The sequence below is a fragment of the Triticum urartu genome, chromosome 1A, assembly GCF_056163025.1.
Source record: "Triticum urartu cultivar PI428250 chromosome 1A, HENAU_Tu73, whole genome shotgun sequence".
In the NCBI taxonomy this organism is placed as follows: Eukaryota; Viridiplantae; Streptophyta; class Magnoliopsida; order Poales; family Poaceae; genus Triticum; species Triticum urartu.
In genome coordinates, this window is record NC_141873.1 from 59,917,551 (window position 1) to 59,936,843 (window position 19,293).

Below are 19,293 nucleotides of genomic sequence, written 5' to 3' on the forward strand. Positions count from 1 at the left end.
CTCTGGGTTAATAGGTTAGTCCCAAAAATAATATAAAAGTGTCTAATAAAGCCCATAAACATCCAAAACAGATAATATAATAGCATGGAACAATCAAAAATTATAGATACGTTGGAGACGTATCAACCCACGTGGGGTCCACGAGGCAGGGGGCGCGCCCAGGGGGTGGGCGCGCCCTCCACCCTCGTGGGCACATGGTGGGTCTCCCTGATGTGTTCTTAGTGCCAATAATTCTTAAATATTGTGGGAAAAATCATATTTCATTTTCAGGGCATTTGGAGAACTTTTATTTTTGGGGTATTTTTTATTTGCAAGGATAATCTAGAAAACAGACAGAAAATACTATCTCTACTTTATTTAATATAAATAACATAAAGTAAAAAAGGGTACAGAAATTTGTGCTTTCTAACTTCATCCATCTCATGCTCATCAAAAGGAATCCACTAACAAGGTTGATCAAGTCTTGTTAACAAACTCATTCCGAATCGCATGAAACCGGAGAAATTTCGAATAACACTAGGTTACCTCAACGGGGATATGCACATCCCCAACAATAAGAATATCATATTTCTTCTTGACAGTAGGAAGAGGAAATTCAAAACCTTCAATAGTAATTGTTGAGTTTTTTCCAATAAAATTGATACTATGGACTTGAGGTTGTTTCCTCGGAAAGTGTACCGTATGCTCATTACCATTAACATGAAAAGTGACATTGCCTTTGTTGCAATCAATAACAGCCCCTGCAGTATTCAAAAAGGGTCTACCAAGGATAATCGACATACTATCATCCTCGGGAATATCAAGAATAACAAAGTCCGTTAAAATATTGACGTTTGCAACCACAACAGGCACATCCTCACAAATACCGACAGGTATATCAGTTGATTTATCAGCCATTTGCAAAGATATTTCAGTAGGTGTCAACTTATTCAAATCAAGTCTACGATATAAAGAGAGAGGCATAACACTAACACCGGCTCCGAGATCACATAAAGCAGTTTTAACATAGTTTCTTTTAATGGAGTATGGTATAGTTGGTACTCCTGGATCTCCAAGTTCCTTTGGTATTCCACCCTTAAAAGTGTAATTAGCAATGGTGGAAATTTCGGCTTCCGGTATCTTTCTTTTATTAGTAACAATATCCTTCATGTATTTAGCATAAGGGTTCATTTTAAGCATATCAGTCAAACACATACGCAAAAAGATAGGTCTAATCATTTTAGCAAAGCACTCAAAATCCTCATCATCCTTTTTCTTAGATGGTTTAGGAGGAAAAGGCATGGGTTTCTGAACCCCTGGTTCTCTTTCCTTACCGTGCTTCCTAGCAACAAAGTCTCTCTTATCATAACATTGATTCTTTGATTGTGGGTTATCAAGATCAACAGCAGGTTCAATCGCTACATCATTGTTATTGCTAGGTTGAGCATCAACATGAACATCATCATTAACATTATCACTAGGTTCATGTTCATTACCAGATTGTGTTTCAGCATCAGAAATGGAAATATCATTGATATTCTCAGGTGTGTCAACAACAGGTTCACTAGAAGCATGCAAAGTCCTATCATTTTTCTTCTTCTTCTCCTTAGAAGAACTAGGTGCATCAACATTAGTTCTCTGAGAATCTTGCTCAGTTCACTTAGGATGGCCCTCGGGATACAAGGGTTCCTGACTCATTTTACCCCCTCTAGTCATAACTCTAATAGCATTATCATTTTTCTTATTATTTAATTCATTGAGCAAATCATTCTGAGCCTTAAGTACTTGTTCTACTTGAGTGGTAACCATAGAAGCATGTTTACTAATAAGTTTAAGTTCACCTTTAACTCTAGACATACAATCACTCAAGTGTTCAAGCATATCAGAATTATGTTTCAATTGTCTACCAACATAAGCATTGAAGTTTTCTTGTTTAACCAAACTCATCTAAGCATTGGCAAGCAGACTTATAATGAGGAATATCACCTTCATCAAACCTATAGAGAGAATTTACATTTACTACCTGTGTCGGTTTATCAAGACCATGAATTTCTTCAATAGGTGGTAAATTCTTAACATATTCAGCTTTAATACCTTTTTCTTTCATAGATTTCTTTGCCTCTTGCATATCTTCAGGACTGAGAAATAGAATATAACTTTTCTTCGGAGTTGGCTTAGGAGTTGTTCAGGAAGTGTCCAATCATTTTCATTACTCAACATATTATTCAATAGTAATTCATCTTGATCAACAGTTCTTTCCCTAAAAACACAACCAACACAACTATCCAGGTGGTCTCTGGAAGCATTGGTTAGTCCATTATAAAAGATATCAAGTGTTTCATTTTTCTTGAGAGGATGATCAGGAAAATCATTAAGTAATCGAAGAAGCCTCCGCCAAGCTTGTGGGAGACTCTCTTCTTCAATTTGCACAAAATTATATATTTCCCTTAAAGCAGCTTGTTTCTTATGAGCGGAGAAATATTTAGCAGAGAAGTAATAAATCATATCCTGGGGACTACGCACACAACCAGGATCAAGAGAATTAAACCATGTTTTAGCATCACCCTTTAATGAGAACAGATAACTTAAGGATAAAGTAATAGCGAGTTTTCTCATCATGAGTAATCAAGGTGGCTATATCATTTAATTTAGTAAGATGTGCCACAACAGTTTCAGATTCATAGCCATAAAAAGGATCAGATTCAACCAAAGTAATTAACTCAGGATCGACAGAGAAATCATAATCCTTATCAGTAATAAAGATAGGTGAAGTAGCAAAAGCAGGGTCATGCTTCATTCTAGCATTTAAAGATTTTTCTTTAAGCTTAGCTAATAATTTCTTAAGATCAGATCTATCATTGCAAGCTAAGAAGTCTCTAGCAGTTTCTTTATCCATAACATAACCCTCAGGCACAACAGGCAATTCATATCTAGGGGGAGAATCTTCATCATCACTTTCATCAATATTATCAGTTTCAGTAATTTCATTCTCTCCAACCCTAGCAAGTTGTTCATCAAGAAATTCACCTAGTGGCACAATATTATCAAGCATAGAAGTAGTTTCATCATAAGTATCATGCAAAGCAGAAGTGGCATCATCAATAACATGCGACATATCAGAATGAATAGCAGGAGTAGGTGTCGCAAGTTTACTCAAATCAGAAGGTGAATCAAGTGCAGAGCTAGATGGCAGTTCCTTACCTCCCGTCGTAGTTGAGGGGAAAATCTTGGTTCTTTTATCTTTCAAGTTCTTCATAGTGATCAGCAGATATAAATCCCAAGTGACTCAAAGAATAGAGCTATACTCCCTGGCAACGGCGCCAAAAAATAGTCTTGATAACCCACAAGTATAGGGGACCGCAACAGTTTTCGAGGGTAGAGTATTCAACCCAAATTTATTGATTCGACATAAGGGGAGCCAAAGAATATTCTCAAGTATTAGCAACTGAGTTGTCAATTCAACCACACCTGGAAACTTAATATCTACAGCAAAGTCTTTAGTAGCAAAGTAATACGATAGTAGTGGTAACGATGGCAAAAGTAACGGTAGCAGTTTTGGTTTTTATAGTGATTGTAACAGTAGCAATGGAAAAGTAAATAAGCGAAGATCAATATATGAAAAGCTCGTAGGCAATGGATCAATGATGGATAATTATGTCGGATATGATTCCTCATGCAATAGTTATAACATAGGGTGACACAGAACTAGCTCCAGTTCATCAATGTAATGTAGGCATGTATTCCGAATATAGTCATACGTGCTTATGGAAAAGAACTTGCATGGCATCTTTTGTCCTACCTCCCATGGCAGCGGGGTCCTATTGGAAACTAAGGGATATTAAGGCCTCCTTTTAATAGAGTACCGGACCAAATCATTAACACTTAGTGAATACATGAACTCTTCAAACTACGGTCATCACCGGTAAGTATCCCGATTATTGTCACTTCGGGGTTAACGGATCATAACACATAATAGGTGACTATAGACTTGCAAGATAGGATCAAGAACTCACATATATTCATGAAAACATAATAGATTCAAATCTGAAATCATGGCACTCGGGCCCTAGTGACAAGCATTAAGCATAGCAAAGTCATAGCAACATCAATCTCAGAACATGATGGATACTAGGGATCAAACCCTAACAAAACTAACTCGATTACATGATAAATCTCATCCAACCCATCACCGTCCAGCAAGCCTACGATGGAATTACTCACGCACGGCGGTGAGCATCATGAAATTGGTGATGGAGGAAGGTTGGTGATGACGATGGCGACGGATTCCCCTCTCCGGAGCCCCGAACGGACTCCAGATCATCCCTCCCGAGAGAGATTAGGGCTTGGCGGCGGCTTCGTATTGTAAAACGCGATGAATCCTTCTCTCTTATTTTTTTTATCCCTGAACGTGAATATATGGAGTTGGAGTTGAGGTCAGTGGAGCACCAGGGGGCCCACGAGGCAGAGGGGCGCGCCCAGGAGGGTAGGCGCGCCCCCCACCCTCGTGGACATGGTGTGGGCCCCCTGGCCTTGATTCTTTCGCCAGTATTTTTTATATATTTCAAAAATATTCTTCGTTGATTTTCAGGTCATTCCAAGAACTTTTATTTCTGCACAAAAATAACACCATGACAATTCTGCTGAAAACAGTGTCAGTCCGGATTAGTTCAATTCAAATCATGCAAGTTAGAGTCCAAAATAAGGGCAAAAATGTTTGGAAAAGTAGATACGTTGGAGACGTATCAAGACACACCCGGTGGCATAAATGATAAAATCCCTATCCGAATTGCTCGTACTAAAGACTTTTCACATATGTCCAAGGATAAGCGTGAGACACAAGGTTATGTAGAAAAGACCTTTATAGATCTCCTTTATGATGAAGCATATCAAGTATGCTAATCCGACACATATAATACATACAATGGGAGATATATCGCACAACTGCCATGCTTCCAAAAACAATTATTTTTTCCTAACAACATGACTTAGTAATTTTGCGTTTATTTATACCATTGTGTAATTTGGCAGTGGGATGGTAAGTGCACTGTCCTCTAAGAGACATATAGTAAATCGGGTTGTTGGACATAGGACGAAATCAGTTTTCTAAAAAAAATTCCTCCCCTAATCAAGTATAGCTATTAACTATGCTATATTAGCATTTTCAAAGAAAGTGATGAAAGGTAAGCAATATATAGTACCGACAGTAGAAGGACATGCAGCACCTGGGGTTTCTACCGGAACAAAAAGAGTAAACATAACCGACTTGCTTATACTAGAAGACTTTTCACATATTCCGAGGATAAAGCGTGACACACAAGGTTACGCGGAAAACCCCTTTGTAGGTTTCCTTATCCTTAATGAGTAAGTATAGCAAGTATGCTTATTTGTCACATACAATACATACAATGAGAGATATATCACACAATCGCCATGCCTCCCAAAGTCTTAGCACATTAAAGTATTTTTTTTCCCAACAACATGACCCGGTAATTTTGCTACACCTAACGCTTCCGCAAAGATTTTATTTCACACCATCGTGTAATTTGGCAGTGAGATGGTGGGTGCATTGTCCTCTAGCTCGTGTTGTAGGACACAAGTTGTTTTCCAAAAGTAAGTTTAAAACATCTCACCCCCGAAACCAAAATCAAACATGGCCGACTAATCACTTATGTCACATTAGTGTTTCTAGAGGGGAAGAGAAAAAAAGTATGTGAAAAAAAGTGTTGCAGGACACCGAAAAGTCTTCTAATACAAGGACATGCAACACATGAGTTTCTAACCCCAAAAAAGGTATAATTAACCGAATTCTTCTATTAGAAGACTTTTCGGTGTGCCCAAGGATAGAGCGTGACACACAAGGTTACACATAAAAGACCTTTGCAGGTTTCCTTTACAAGTAAGCATATCTCGTCATGTAGGATATGTATAAATTGAAGACGGATCACACAGTTGTCATGTTCCCAAAGTCTTATGGCTCACTAAAATGCATTTTTGCTGACCCTGCAACTGTGCTGTACACCTACTCTTTTTTTCTTAAAAAAAAGGGCCCGGTTCATGAGACGATTTTTTTAGGGAAACCAGCAGAGGCGATTTTTTAAATCGCGTTGACGAGAGCGCTCCCAACCGTCTACCTACCCCACCACGGCACCATCTCGTCCGTCATGCTAGCGTGCGTGCGTGCGTGCCATCTTTGTCACCGCGCCCGCCGCTTGCCCCCCGTACGTGCGGCGCGCGAATCTGAGCCCCCGTCATCCACACGCCGCGGCGGTTAGGATCCGGTTCCCGATCGGCACCGACACGGGGAGATCCGCCCAGAAAACGACCCGGAAAAGTTCCAAAGCTGGCGCGCGGCGAGGAGTTGGATGGGATGGGGAAATGAAGAGGGAGCGGCCGAGAAGGAGACGGCCGCGCCGCCGCCGCCGCGAGGCCATGGCTGCCGGAGCGGTGGCGGCTCCGGCTCCGGCTCCAGGCGGCTCCGGCTCCGGCTCCAGGCGGCCCGGCGCACCCGGATCCCGCGCGAGGTTGGTGGCGACGATTTTTTAGGCGGTTCTTCTTCTCCGGCTCTGTTGGCTGTTTCAGTGTGCTTCTACTGCCACGGCCTGCCGCCCCTTGTTTCGCGGCGGATCTGTCTCGATCCGTTGAAGCTGGCACGCACAACGGAAGCAAGGTTGGTTAGCCGCTGGTTTTGCTCGTCGGTTTGTTGGTTTGTTGGTTGATAGATAGGAGTAGATGTTGGATGGCTCCGCGCGCAATCTCGCCTGTTTCTGCCGCCGCCGTAGTCTCTCATGGCCCGTGGAAATCGTTCACTGACCACAGAGACAGACACAGAGTCGTATCCCTGGCGCTAAGGATGTATCCCAACTGCTAGCTCCTTTTGGATTGTCCAAACAATAGATAGATGCTTACGCAAACTATGGCTTTTCCCTTCTTGTGTATCCAAAGTTCCAAACCCAAGTTTCGAACTGAAAAGGGCTACACAGCACACCACGCTACATTTTAAGGATGCGGCCGTAGGCAACTTATATTTTAAGCATGCGATGTGATGATGCAGTAGACGAGCACATCGCAGCCCTGATGCACTGTGTATGCGGTTCCAACTGTGATAACTGGGTGGTGCGATCGTTTCTTCCCTGGAACTGTCCAAACAATACTTTCCTTTTTGTTTAAGTCTTAACCCAAGTTTCAAACTGAAGAGTAGGTAACACACCATGCCACATGCATGCCGCCGCACATTTAGATAGGCAACTACATTTAACATTAGTGATCAATGTTCTGAAACTAACAGTAGCCATAACCAATTCTGCTAATTGTTGTAATTCACACAATGCTTTCTTTTCATGAATACACATTATTGCGTATCATTTCATTGATAGGTGGAGAGAACATACAGGGTGCCGCTCGAGGGGGCGTGCACGCATCGGCGTCCCCAGGAGCGTGGCATGAGCATGTTGGAGGGTGCTCAGCCTCGGTACAATCGTTCTAGACTACAGGGATAATCAGTGCTAATCCTTGAGCTCCAGCTTCACTACTCACTACAGGGATAATTCACACAATGCTTTCCCTGTAAGATCTTTAGAACATGCTATTTTTTTGCTTCTTTGTGAAGCATGTCATCATAGCAATTTCCCTGTAGTGAGTAATGACATTGCTCTGCTTTGTTCAGGCAGGCGCAAGAAATGGATAAATGTGATGAAGCCCTTGGACTGCTGAATTTGCACTGGAGTCTGTCCTAAACTATTCAGGAGCTTACCAACAACTGTCATGCATTCTTGGTCATGAATGCAGCCAGGCAGGTAAATCTCCAACAAGCTGCTGCCTACTTGTTTTTGTAGTGGAATCTCCACATTCACAGTTAGTTAAATGACCAAGGTTTTTCAAATACTTTGCAAGTTTACAAACTAGGATGACTGCCATTACATAGGATCGGTGTTCGTTTCACACGGTTTCACTTTTCTCTCCCGAATACACACCTAAGTGCGCATAGAAGGAAATGCCTAGGTGAGCCGAACTTACAGCCTGCAATAAAAGCAAAACAGCCAGAAAGGAGAAAGAGAAGAACGCAAACAAACTGTGCAGCAAACAAATAGTTTCACTTCTGTTCTTTCCTTATAAAACTGTCTAGCATTTGTAAAGATTATCTTAAAGGAAGGTAGAATAATTCCTTTAGATAATAACCTAACTATGTATAAAGGGGAGGTATGTTTTCCCTTTCTTACTATTCTACCATCCGATGATTAGTACTTCATGCGTTGTTAATAAATTGAACCATGATCATGTTAGGGCAATTAAAGGTCAGTTCACCTAGAGATATGGTTGGACTAGTATTAGTTCCTTTCGTTCTTCCAACTGCCCTGAGCTTATGCAATCTTTTTCTTCCTCACAATGCTAGATTTAACAACCTCCAATCTAGGGAAAATAACAATAGACAGACACAGATACAACACTTCTGCCTGTGCAGGGGGTTAACTGTCCTACGGGCAAGAAGCATCAACCAGAAGCCCAAGCATAAAAAAGGTAACCTAGAATATTGTTAGAGAAATTCCATCCGGTACCACTAATACCGCCACTAACTTCGTCCCTTTCTGGGAATTTTTGGTTTACTGGCCTTCAAACACGCTTCGGCTGACAAACAGCTTCATCCTGCCCCCTGCCCTAAGTTGCCATTTTTTGCAGCCTACTTCTATCCCTGCCAAATATTGTAGGAGCTGAATTACTTTGGAATCTAGATATACATCTAATCGATTGCGCAGTTTCTTCCCATCAAATGGTGAGTGCTTGCGAATAGGTAATGTGTATTATGTTATCCCCTAGGAGGCTAGTACTAGGATTTTCAAATGACCCCAACTTGTGTGCAAGGTCTGTAATATGTATAGCCCAGAGACAAATTTACGGTACTGTCCAAGTGTTATTTCAAAAGGTTGGAATTGGATTAGTTATACATGACAAATAACTGGAACACACTGTTGCTCTCACATCATGCTAAATAGTAGCGCTACTGCTAAATAGCTATACACATTAATGATATAATAACTCATCATGATCATAATAACAACTCATCATCATCATAATAATAATAACAACTCCTCCTCCTCCTCCTCCTCCTCCTCATAGTCATATAAGAACTCATCATCATCATCATCTATGAGTCATATAACAACTCATCATTCTAAGTTTCTAGCACATTCTAGCACATAACTCATCATCATCATAATAATAACAACTCCTCATCCTCATAGTCATAACCAACACTAGCTAATTGTTCATATCACATGATGAGTACTACCGAGGACCTACACCTCTCTCTTTGCTAAAATAGCATAAAACAGGTAAACTGGTCCATCTCCATAATGGAGAATGGAGATCCACCTGTCTCCAACTTGTGGCTTGCGCACATTCATGTTGTCTCCAATTGGTTGCTTGCGCGCATTCATTACTTTCCTCCATTCTTTGATATTGAGTCTTTCATCTTTTAAAGAAATCGAGTATGCCATGTGGTAAGCTGTCGGCGGAGTTGGTCGTAAGCTAACCATATGCATATGACCTTCGGTAAGCATCATGTCAGGCACAACCTCCTTCGGGAGTTTCTATTGAAGAACATAATAGTAACATATAGTTAGCAATGTAGTTTACTTAAGAAGAATGTATGCAACCATAGTTTACCATGTTTTTTGCAATGAAGTTACCATCATGCAACTCGTGGACTAGTGGCACGTATCCACTAAAATTTGGGTTAATTAGATATTTGGTCTTAAAAGTCTCAACATCATTTATAAATGAGACAAGAGATCCTTTCTCCTAACAATTTAGCTCGGAGCCATAGCTATAGTACGTCTTGTCTACAACCTTTCGAGTATTTCTTGAAGTTAAGAAATAAGATGACAATATAAATAAACAAGTTTAGTAGGGATGAACACCAAATATTTTTAAATAAATAATATTAATTACTTAACAAATTTCTTTGACAAACTCACATAGAGGCGGAACTGGAGGCATATTCACATCCACCCAAATGTCGATATTATTTTCAATATCATCTTCAGGACGAATATCGAAGGTTATTTGCATATTCTCCTCAAATCCATAGGCCTTGCAGAGAGCTCCCCAATTAGAGCAACCAAAATATGAGTGATTAAGTGCATTGTAGAGTTTAACCCGAAAAGCATAATCATGTTTAGTCCTGAGGTGAGCTCTCCTCGTCTCCATATTCTCACTCTCTTGGAAACCGAGCTTCTCCAAGACAAATAGTCTTGCATGGCAGGGGATGCACTAGTTGAATTGAAAAAACAGAAATTGCATGTTGAAGCAAAGAAGTACAAGTCATGCTTAATTGCACATTCATTCAAAGAAGCACAAGTCAATACCTACCGTAAAAACATCGAAGGTCTCGTCCAGCTTGATGGTGAAATACCTACCGTTTTCCAGATGATACATGTCGCACATACCCCGGTCGTCGCCGCAGTAATCACACTCAGGTATCCTACCATCGTCAGACATTTCCTGTGTTCATAATTCAAAGATTATAAATTGATGGCAATTACCAAAAACTCAGGAAATGATCTGTGTGTTGAGTTCCTGGTAATTGCCGTTGATTTTTAATCTTTAAATTATGAACACAGGAAATGTCTGACGGCGATAGGATATCTGAGTGCGATTACTGCACCGATGACGGGGGTATGTGCGGCAGGCCTCATCTAGATAACGATAGGTGCTTCACCCTCACGCTGAAGGAGACCTTCGAACATTTTACGGTATGCAATGACGGAAAGTATTTTTTCATAATTAAACATGACTAGTGCTTTTTGCTTTAACGTGTAATTTTCGTTTTGTACAATTCGACTAGTGCATCCCCTGTTATGCAAGATTGTATGTCTTAGAGAAGCTTGGTTTCGAAGATAGGGAGAGTATGGAGACGAATAAAGCTCACCTAAAGATGAAACATGGTTTCGTTTTTGCGGTTAAGCTCTACAATGCAGTAAATCACTCAAATTTTGGTTGTCGAAATTGGAGAGGACTATGCAAGGCCTATGGATTTCAGGAGGATATGAAAATAACCTTCGATATTGGTCCTCAAGATGATCCTAAAGATAATATCGACATTTCTGTGGATGTGGACATGATTCCAGTTCTACCTCTATGTGAGTTTGTCAAACAAATATGTAACTAATTTATATTGTTTATTTAAAAATAGTTGGTATTCATCCCTACTAAACTTGATTATTTATAATTTGATAGCTTATTTCTTTTCTCCAAGAAATACACGAAAGAAAGGTTGTAGACAAGTCATACTACAGTTATGGCTCGGAGCTAACTTGGAAGGAGAAAAATTCCGTTGTCTCATTTATTAATGATGTTGAGACTTTTAAGACCAAATATGAAATTAGCCAAAATTGTAGTGGATATGTGCCGCTAGTCCACGAGTTGAGTGATGGTAGCATCAGTGCAAATAGCATGGTAAGATTTTATTGACTATCGTTGGATACATTCTTCTTAAGTAGCATCAGTGCAAATAGCATTGCTAACTATGTTACTATTATGTTCTTCAACAAAAACTCCCGAAGGAGGTTGTGCCTGACCTGATGTATACCGAAGGTCAGATGAGTATGTTTAGCTTATGGCCAAATTAGCCAGTGGCTTTCCACAGTGCATACTCGATTTCTCTAAAAGATGAAAGCCTCAAAATCAAAGGAAGAATGCGCACAGGCAACCAATTGGAGAACATGAATATGCGCAAGCCACAAGTTGGAGACTGGCGGATCTCTATTGTCCATTTTGGACATGGAGGGGTTTACCTGTTTTATGATATTTTACCTAGGAGAGAGGAGTAGGTCCTACGTAGTACTTGTCATGTGCTAGAATGATGATGAGTTATTTACCTAGGATGACTACCCTTAGCTAGGTTGGTTAACTTGTCATGTGCTATATTGATGGTGAGTTATTATATGACTACGCATGATGATCGAGTTGTTATATGACTACGATGATGATGACGAGGCCGTACTACTTGTAATGTGCTAGAATGATGATGAGTTATTATATATATGACTACGGATGATGAGTTGTTATATCATTGGGGTGTAAGAAACATGGATCCATCCACTTTAATCTAATCCGTGTTTCCTCCACAATCTCTTCATTGCTACGGTATAAAAATTGTATAACTGTGTATAAATAAAAGAATAAATATAAAGAAATGAATACTCACTAATAATAGTGGCGTGGGGCAAAGACAGGCGTTACTGCTATTTAGCAGTAGCGTTAGCAATAGCGCGGGTCCAATCCCACGCAGCAGTAGCGTGGGGTCAGACCCGCGCTACTGTAGATGGAACTGGTGCCATGGGTCTTGGAGGGCGCGCGAGCGCGACTTTCGTGGTTCTTGCTCGCGCGGCAGGATGGCGTGGACGCGGTAGATCGGGCGCGACAGGTGTTGTGCGGGCGCGCGGGATGGCTAGGCCGTCGCAGATCTGGCGCGAGGGCTGTTTCGCGGGCGGGGGTGTGCTGTGGCTCGGGCATGGCCGGGCAGGGTGCCTCTACGGAGCGCAGGAGGTCAGGGGCGTGGTTCATCTGCGGGTGAGCCGCAAGGTGGTGCGGGGCAATGCAGGAGGCATGGCGCGTGGTGGAGAGGCTCGGGCGTGCGGCGCTCGGACGGTGGCTTAGCCGTGAGAGGGCGCGGCTGGTGCGTGCCTACGTGATTTGATGCTGCGAGTAAGCCTTGGTGATGGTGGGTCGGGAGCCTGGGTTGGCGAGGAAGAGCACCTTTGGTTGCGAGTGATGTAGATTCGGTCTCCGGTGGCTGCGGTGGCGTGCATGGGGCGCGTCGGTGGTTCTGTTGCTTGGCTATGGCTTGGAACCATGGTGGCTCTTGGCTTCGGGCAGCGCTCCTCTATTCCCGTGCTGCGTCCGAAAGACCGTTGATGGATCTAGGGACTCGTTCTGGAGGTTGGCCGTCGGTGGTCTCCGCGAGGTGCGGCTGGCTACGGCGGATCTCAGAGCTTCTTTGTTGATGGGCAGCTCTGATTGTGGTGGTGTTTGGTGGGCTTCCCGGCGCTGGTGCAGGATGATGTACGACTAAGGTGGTGTGGGAGATTGGTTGAACGCCCTATCTTGGCTTTGTGCTGTGACCAGCGATGGTGGCGGCTGCGGCCGTCGTTGACCTTCTTGGAGGCATCATTGCTTTGCTGCCGCACCTCTCCCGCGTGGATCCGGCCATCTCGGCCTCTCTGGGGGAAACCTTTGATCTGTTATCGGACGATGGCGGCGCCTTGGTGTCGTATTCCCTCTCGGGGGCTTCGTCTTGGGAGCTCAATATCGGCAAGTGAGACCGGTGGATGGCGGCGGTTGTGGCGACCAGGTTTTTGTGGCAACGATGATGATAGGTCCAATGTCGGCAACGCGGCAATGGTTGAGGTAGTCGGCTCTTCTCCGGCATGTCCACGGGTTTGCCTCGGTTTGTTTGTTGCTGTGAAGTCGAAGCTGCTGCGGCAGGCCCTGTGGTATACGATGACTGGCTGCAGGTGAACCGTTCGGCGATCTTCCGTGGTGCCAGCCATGCCTGGTTTTGTCCTTTGTAGTTCTCCGTCAAAGTCGGAGCTGTGCTATCTGGTCGCAGGTGGCTGAGTTCTGGCGTGGATCTTCATGCATCTTCACGGGGATTCTGCAGTATGTGTCGAGTCGACGATCGCCTATGGCGAAGTCAGAGTCCTTTGCTCAGGATTTAGGGATGGCGATGTCGCCTCTACGGGAGGAGTGATGACGATGACGCCTATGTGCTGTCTCGACGAGGCCATCACTGGAGTGGTGTGCATGGGGTATCTTGTGTGTGCCGCTCAACGGTTGTGATAGTTTTCGCCCGGTATGATCAACTGGGCAATCTGGTTTTCACTCGGTTTTCCCTAATTAACTAAGCAACTATTTTCTTCTTAACGAATGCAGGATAACTGCCATTTCAAAAAAAAATGAAGGCCACATAACATGGCCGGGAACAAAATATTTTTGTCAGAATCAGAAACACACTGCCTCCTTGCCTCAATCCTCGTTTGTGTTCTCCAGTGTGTAACCTACAAACTGTGCTTTTATCACAACAGTCAAATGTAAAATTCCACATGAACTTTGTACTTATTTGAACCAGATAATTTGCCTTGTTGAAAGTGTATATTAGGGTTTGATAAATTCATCCGTTCTCATGACTGCAAACTGTCGAGCACCATATAGGGAGGATAAATCATCAACAGTTGATGTTTTAGACTTGTAGCTGCAAGAGCAAGCACGGACAATCTTCAGGCATCCCAATGTTGGGTGTGTGCTTTCCTGTTGCTAACTTGGCTCTGCTGCTGGTGAAGCCCAAGACGGCATTCCGCATGTCAGCTACTGAAGCACGGACAATCTTCAGGCATCCCAATGTTGGGTGTGTGCTTTCCTGTTGCTAACTTGGCTCTGCTGCTGGTGAAGCCCAAGGCGGCATTCCACATGTCAGCTACTGATAATAGCCTGTTGCTGCAAGTGTTTGGTTGTTTTGTAGTATTTTGCTGGCATTGGGTCTCTGTACTTTCTCCGTTTCCTTGCATGAAATTGGGGGTTGTCTACCGCCTGAACCACAGTACTCAAAACAGTAGCTCTACTTAGCTAGCACATTTGATGATTCTATGCTGCGCTGTGTGTTTACTTATTTCTTCACTGCAATACATTTGATGATTCTATGCTGCGCTGTGTGTTTACTTATTTCTTCACTGCAATTAACTATCATGTGTTTGAGAATCTACCTCATTAACCGAATTTGGTTTATGCAGACTCCCCGACGGTGACACGGGAGATTCAGTCGACCATTTTTGTTCTAGGCTTGCATTGTGTGATTTTTCGGAAGCATATGCTCAAGCTGCAACAGTATTGTGACTGCAGAATTCAGCTAAATTTCCGTTTTTTATAGAGTACCGACCAGTCAAATATCAGTCCTGTTCACATCACCTTGATGCAAGCACATCATTGGATCTCAGGTTTGCATTGGTAAAATTTGTAAGTTGTAGTCCTAGTATGCAAGGCTGTTAGGTGCATGGGTGTCAGGGGTGCACTGTCAAGTTCTTTTATATCTGAAAGGGACCACTGAGCAAACGGTACTGCCATCTTTACACATTACTACTGTGCAGTAACTTGCACCACTAGATGCGAAACCCACCACAGGATAGGATATATCTCACATAAATCCAACGGTTATGCTTCCCCTCTGCCTCTCCTATACCCCTCCATGGCGTTGGTCGGTGGCATCCATTTCCGAAAACAAAGCTATGTCCAACCGTTGCTTCTGTGCTTCAGTATGCAGGTGTTTCAGGAGAACATAAACACGCAGCGCAGGAATCAAGGCACACAACACGGTGATCAGGGATCACAATGAGATGAAATACTTTTGTCACAACTGTCAAATGTAAAATTCCACATGGACTTTATTCTTTTTCGAATCAGTGTCAGTTGCATTTGTCGTATGAAGTATATGTTACGGTCTGATAAATTCATCCGTTCTCATGACTGTAAACTGTCGAGCACCATGTTAGGAGGGTAAATCACGAACAGTTGATGTTTTACACCTATAACTTCAAGAGCAAGCACAAGCAGTCTTCAGGCCATCCCAAGATTGGGTCTGCGCTTTTCTATCGCTAACCTGGCTCTGTTGTTTGTTAAGTCCAGGACGACATTTCACATGTATGCTACTGATAATAGCCTGTTGCTGCAAGTGTTTGGTTGTTTTCTACTCCCTCCTTTCCATAATTATGGAACAGAGGGAGCAGTATTTTGTTAGCATTGGATCTCTGCACTTTCTCAGTTTCCTTACATGAAATCAGCGGTCGTCTACCTTCTGAACTGAAAGACAAACAATTTTACTTAGCCTAGCATATTTGATGATTTACTGTTTGTTTACTTATTTCTTCACTGCAATTAACCACTATGCATTTGAGCATTTGATTCGTTAACTGAATCTGATTTCACGCAGACTTCATGACTTTGACTTGCGAGATTTGGTCCAACATTGTGTTACACGCTTACATTGGTGCTTTTCTGGAGTAACGATCAAGCTGCAACAGTTTTGTGACTGCAGAATCCAGCAGGGTAAATCTTCGTTCCGTTTTGATAATCGACCGGTCACATTGATGCAATCTTCTTGGTATACCTAATCATCATTGGAACTTATTAGGTTTGCACTGGTAAAATTAGCAAGTTGTAACTCTAGTATGCAAGGTTGTTAGGTGCATGAGGTTCAGAGGGTGTACTGTCAAATTTCTTTTATATCTGAAAAGGACATGCGAGCAAATGGTGGAAGTACTTGTGTAGGGCTATAACCCACAGAGCACCATCTTTACACATCACTACTGCACAGTAGTAATTTGCACCACTAAATGCCAAACCCCATACAGTAACTCACAGAAAAGCTAATGCCTGTGCTTCCCCTCTCTGTCTCTCCTCCACGCCTCCACCACTGTTTCTGCTTGCTGATGTTGGAGAAGATGATCAGGGTTGTTGGTGTCGGTTGGTGGCATCCATTTCTGCTGCCTTTTTTTTTTGTTCAGCCACTTGGCATTGTGATCTCCACAGCTGCTCTACAGACTCGAGAGCCTGCCTGCACCATTGTCTTCATCATGGGTGACATCCATTTCTGAAGGCAAAGCTGTCTCTAACGCTCGCTCCAGTGCGCAGGGTGTCTCGGGAGAAGATAAATGCGCTACACAGAAATTAAGACACGAAGCACGTTGATGATCGGGATCACGATCACGATGAGATGAAATACAGGAGCTAGGCAGCTTTGCTCAGATTCTACTGTGAGCCAAGGTTCCATTCGGTCATTCCCATGTACTTTGTTTACTTCAGTCCAACTTCAGACAAAACACAGGCAAGCTGTTTTTTACTACTCACAAACCGTCGGATCACCAGCAGGTGACAGATCTATTTATATTTTGCTGATAATAGCCTGTTGCTGCAAGTGTTTGGTTGTTTTCTATTCCGTCTGTAAACTAATATAAGACATTTTAGGTCACTACTTTAGCGACATCTTATATTTGTTTACAGACAGTAGTATTTTGTTGGCATTGGGTCTACATACTTTCTCAGTCTCCCTATGTTCGGGATTTGGGGATTTGGGGAGGGCAAAACGAACGTTTTCTATGGCAATTTATGTTTGTTGACCATGGCAAGCATGGCAAAAATCACCCTCGGTTTATTTTTTGCCAGAAAATCGCCGTGCTTGTAAACAAAAATTGCCATCCTCGTGTCAACTAAAATTGCCATAAAAACGTTTGATTTGGCATGGTCAAAATCCGAACATTCGCACGTAAAACCAATGCTTATGGTTGCCCCCTCTCTGCCCTCTCCTCTGACCCTCCAGGCCTCCACCACTGTTTCTTAGGGGACTGGGTGTTGGTCGGTGGCATCCATTTCCGAAAGCAAAGCTATGTACAACCGTTGCTTCTGTGCTCCAGTGTGCAGGTGCGAGATGTCTCGGGAGAGGATAAACGCACGACGCAGGAATCAATGCAGAAAGCGCGGTGATTGTTGATCATGATTAGATGAAATACAGGAGGTAGCTTCTCTCAGATTCCACTGTGACTGCGAGCCAAGGTTCCATCTGGTCATTCGCAGGAATCGACGGAAAGCACTTTGTTTACTTGAGTCCAACTTCGGACGAACCCCAAGCAAGCCGTTTTTTACTCTCACAAACCCTTGGATCACCAGCAGGTGACAGATTTATTTATGTTTATAGCGTTTTAGCAGGCTTCCAAGAATGTAGTGGCTGGTGAATCATCACTGGTAAAAAAGCGATGGTGAATCACTGATAAAAAAGCGGATTTTCGAGAGATTATTCATCGACCTAGTGGACGGTGATACAGGTCACGACGACTCATGCCCTAATCTGGGCTTGCAATTTGATCTTTTGGCCTGCAGGGTGTTGCCCTGTCTGCGTGGATTCTGCTGGAGCATACGAAAGTGTGTGGATACAAAGAACTTAAAGTGTGATTGATGCAGTGTTGAAAGCTGCTTTCAGACTGGAACAGTACACAACTTTTGACTTCTATAGTTCCACAACGCAACCAAGTCAAGACCAATAATTCCGCTTAAAAATAGGGGAAATATCAGAAAGCATAATTGGATCCCAATCAATCAACCAGTCTGTTTCATTCCTTCCTTCCTTCGGATCCAAGCGAGCGACTTTGGAGGAGATTCGATTGAAAGGAGAGAGAGACAGATGCGGCTGCATGCACAGGGAATCAAAGAATATGGCAGGGAGGCAGAGCGAGGGAGAACCCTCGGATCACGGATCGGACGGCGCCGCGGCGTCCGCGGAGGGGGCGGGGGCGGGCTGGAGGGCCCGGATCTTGATGTGGTAGCGCGGCGGGCGGTCGGCGGCGGCGGTGTCGTCGTAGCCGTAGCCGAGGCGGGCGCCGCACTTGCGGCAGAGCAGGCGCGTGCGGCGCGAGAAGGGGAGGCAGGCGCGCACGTCCAGCCACCGGAACTCCTCCAGGTGGCCGAAGCGCGCGTCGTCGATGGCGTCGAACACCACCTCCGCCGCGCCCACGCACCGCCGCCTCGCGCCAGCGCCGCCCGCCGTGTCCCGCGCCAGCGAGCTCAGCCTCAGGTCGTACCCGCACGCCCCGCAGCTGCATGCATGCACACGCATCGGTCAGTCAGTCAGTCGACCTCCATGCACGGCGCGAAGAGAGGGAGAGAAAATAAAATTGAATCGCAGAGCGGACGCGGCGAGGGAGGGAGTGAGACCGACGGACGGACCAGTAGGTGACGGTGGAGATGATGCTCGGGATCGGCGGCTTCTCCATGGCCGCGCCGATCGGTCGCCTGCGCTGTAAGAGGTTGTTCGTTTCTCCGCGCGATGGAGTCGTGGATCTTGGAGAGTGCGCACGCGTGTTGTATATATAGAGAGAGAGAGGAGGACGGACGCGTGGGGAGGGAGGGGTCTGCGGGCGGCGCCCACCGGAGCGGATGAGTCAGTCCAGGCGAGCGGAAGGGGGCGGGAACATGCTCATCCGGGGGCGGTGGCGATGCTGGTCATCTCCGCCCACGTCGCAACCGTTAGCGACTCTTTTGTTTTCAGGTACGTACCATATTATTAAAATATTTCATGGACGGTCCTCCTTGAGGACGGTTTTCTCTACGCTCTTTGTTTGATTCCTAGGTTAGTGTAACTACTTTTTAGATTATAATTAATAAATATAAACGGTAGTACGAGTGTACGACATCGTAAAATATATATCAATCCATTTCAACCTTTTTAAAAACAGTCACTCGTTTGTTCTCTACACGATCAAACATTCGTCGAGTCCT

General features: G+C 43.8%; 1 protein-coding gene and 1 long non-coding RNA gene across 12 annotated transcripts; one reads left to right on the top strand and one right to left on the bottom strand.

Annotated features, from left to right (window-relative positions):
• The first annotated feature begins 5,452 nt into the window (after nucleotides 1–5,452).
• LOC125546482 (uncharacterized) lies at nucleotides 5,453–17,054 on the top strand. 11 transcript variants are annotated; one of them, XR_015618793.1, is made up of 6 exons: nucleotides 5,754–6,646; nucleotides 7,353–7,542; nucleotides 7,647–7,772; nucleotides 8,369–8,493; nucleotides 14,763–16,071; nucleotides 16,650–17,054. It is a non-coding gene; the product is annotated as an uncharacterized LOC125546482 (long non-coding RNA). The 11 variants fall into 11 exon arrangements; XR_015618794.1 differs by lacking the exon at nucleotides 8,369–8,493 and having other exon boundaries at nucleotides 5,767–6,646; nucleotides 14,763–15,666; nucleotides 15,956–16,071; nucleotides 16,657–17,054; XR_015618795.1 differs by lacking the exon at nucleotides 8,369–8,493 and having other exon boundaries at nucleotides 5,767–6,646; nucleotides 14,763–15,666; nucleotides 15,956–16,071; nucleotides 16,650–16,670.
• Nucleotides 17,055–17,945: 891 nt separating this feature from the next.
• Nucleotides 17,946–18,985, bottom strand: LOC125554792 (uncharacterized protein At4g08330, chloroplastic). The gene is made up of 2 exons (XM_048718224.2): nucleotides 18,742–18,985; nucleotides 17,946–18,611 (listed from the first exon to the last, which is right to left on the bottom strand). Exons 1-2 carry the CDS (start codon nucleotides 18,786–18,788, stop codon nucleotides 18,266–18,268), a joined length of 393 nt encoding a protein of 130 aa, XP_048574181.2. The 5' UTR covers nucleotides 18,789–18,985; the 3' UTR covers nucleotides 17,946–18,265.
• Between the last annotated feature and the right edge of the window lie 308 nt (nucleotides 18,986–19,293).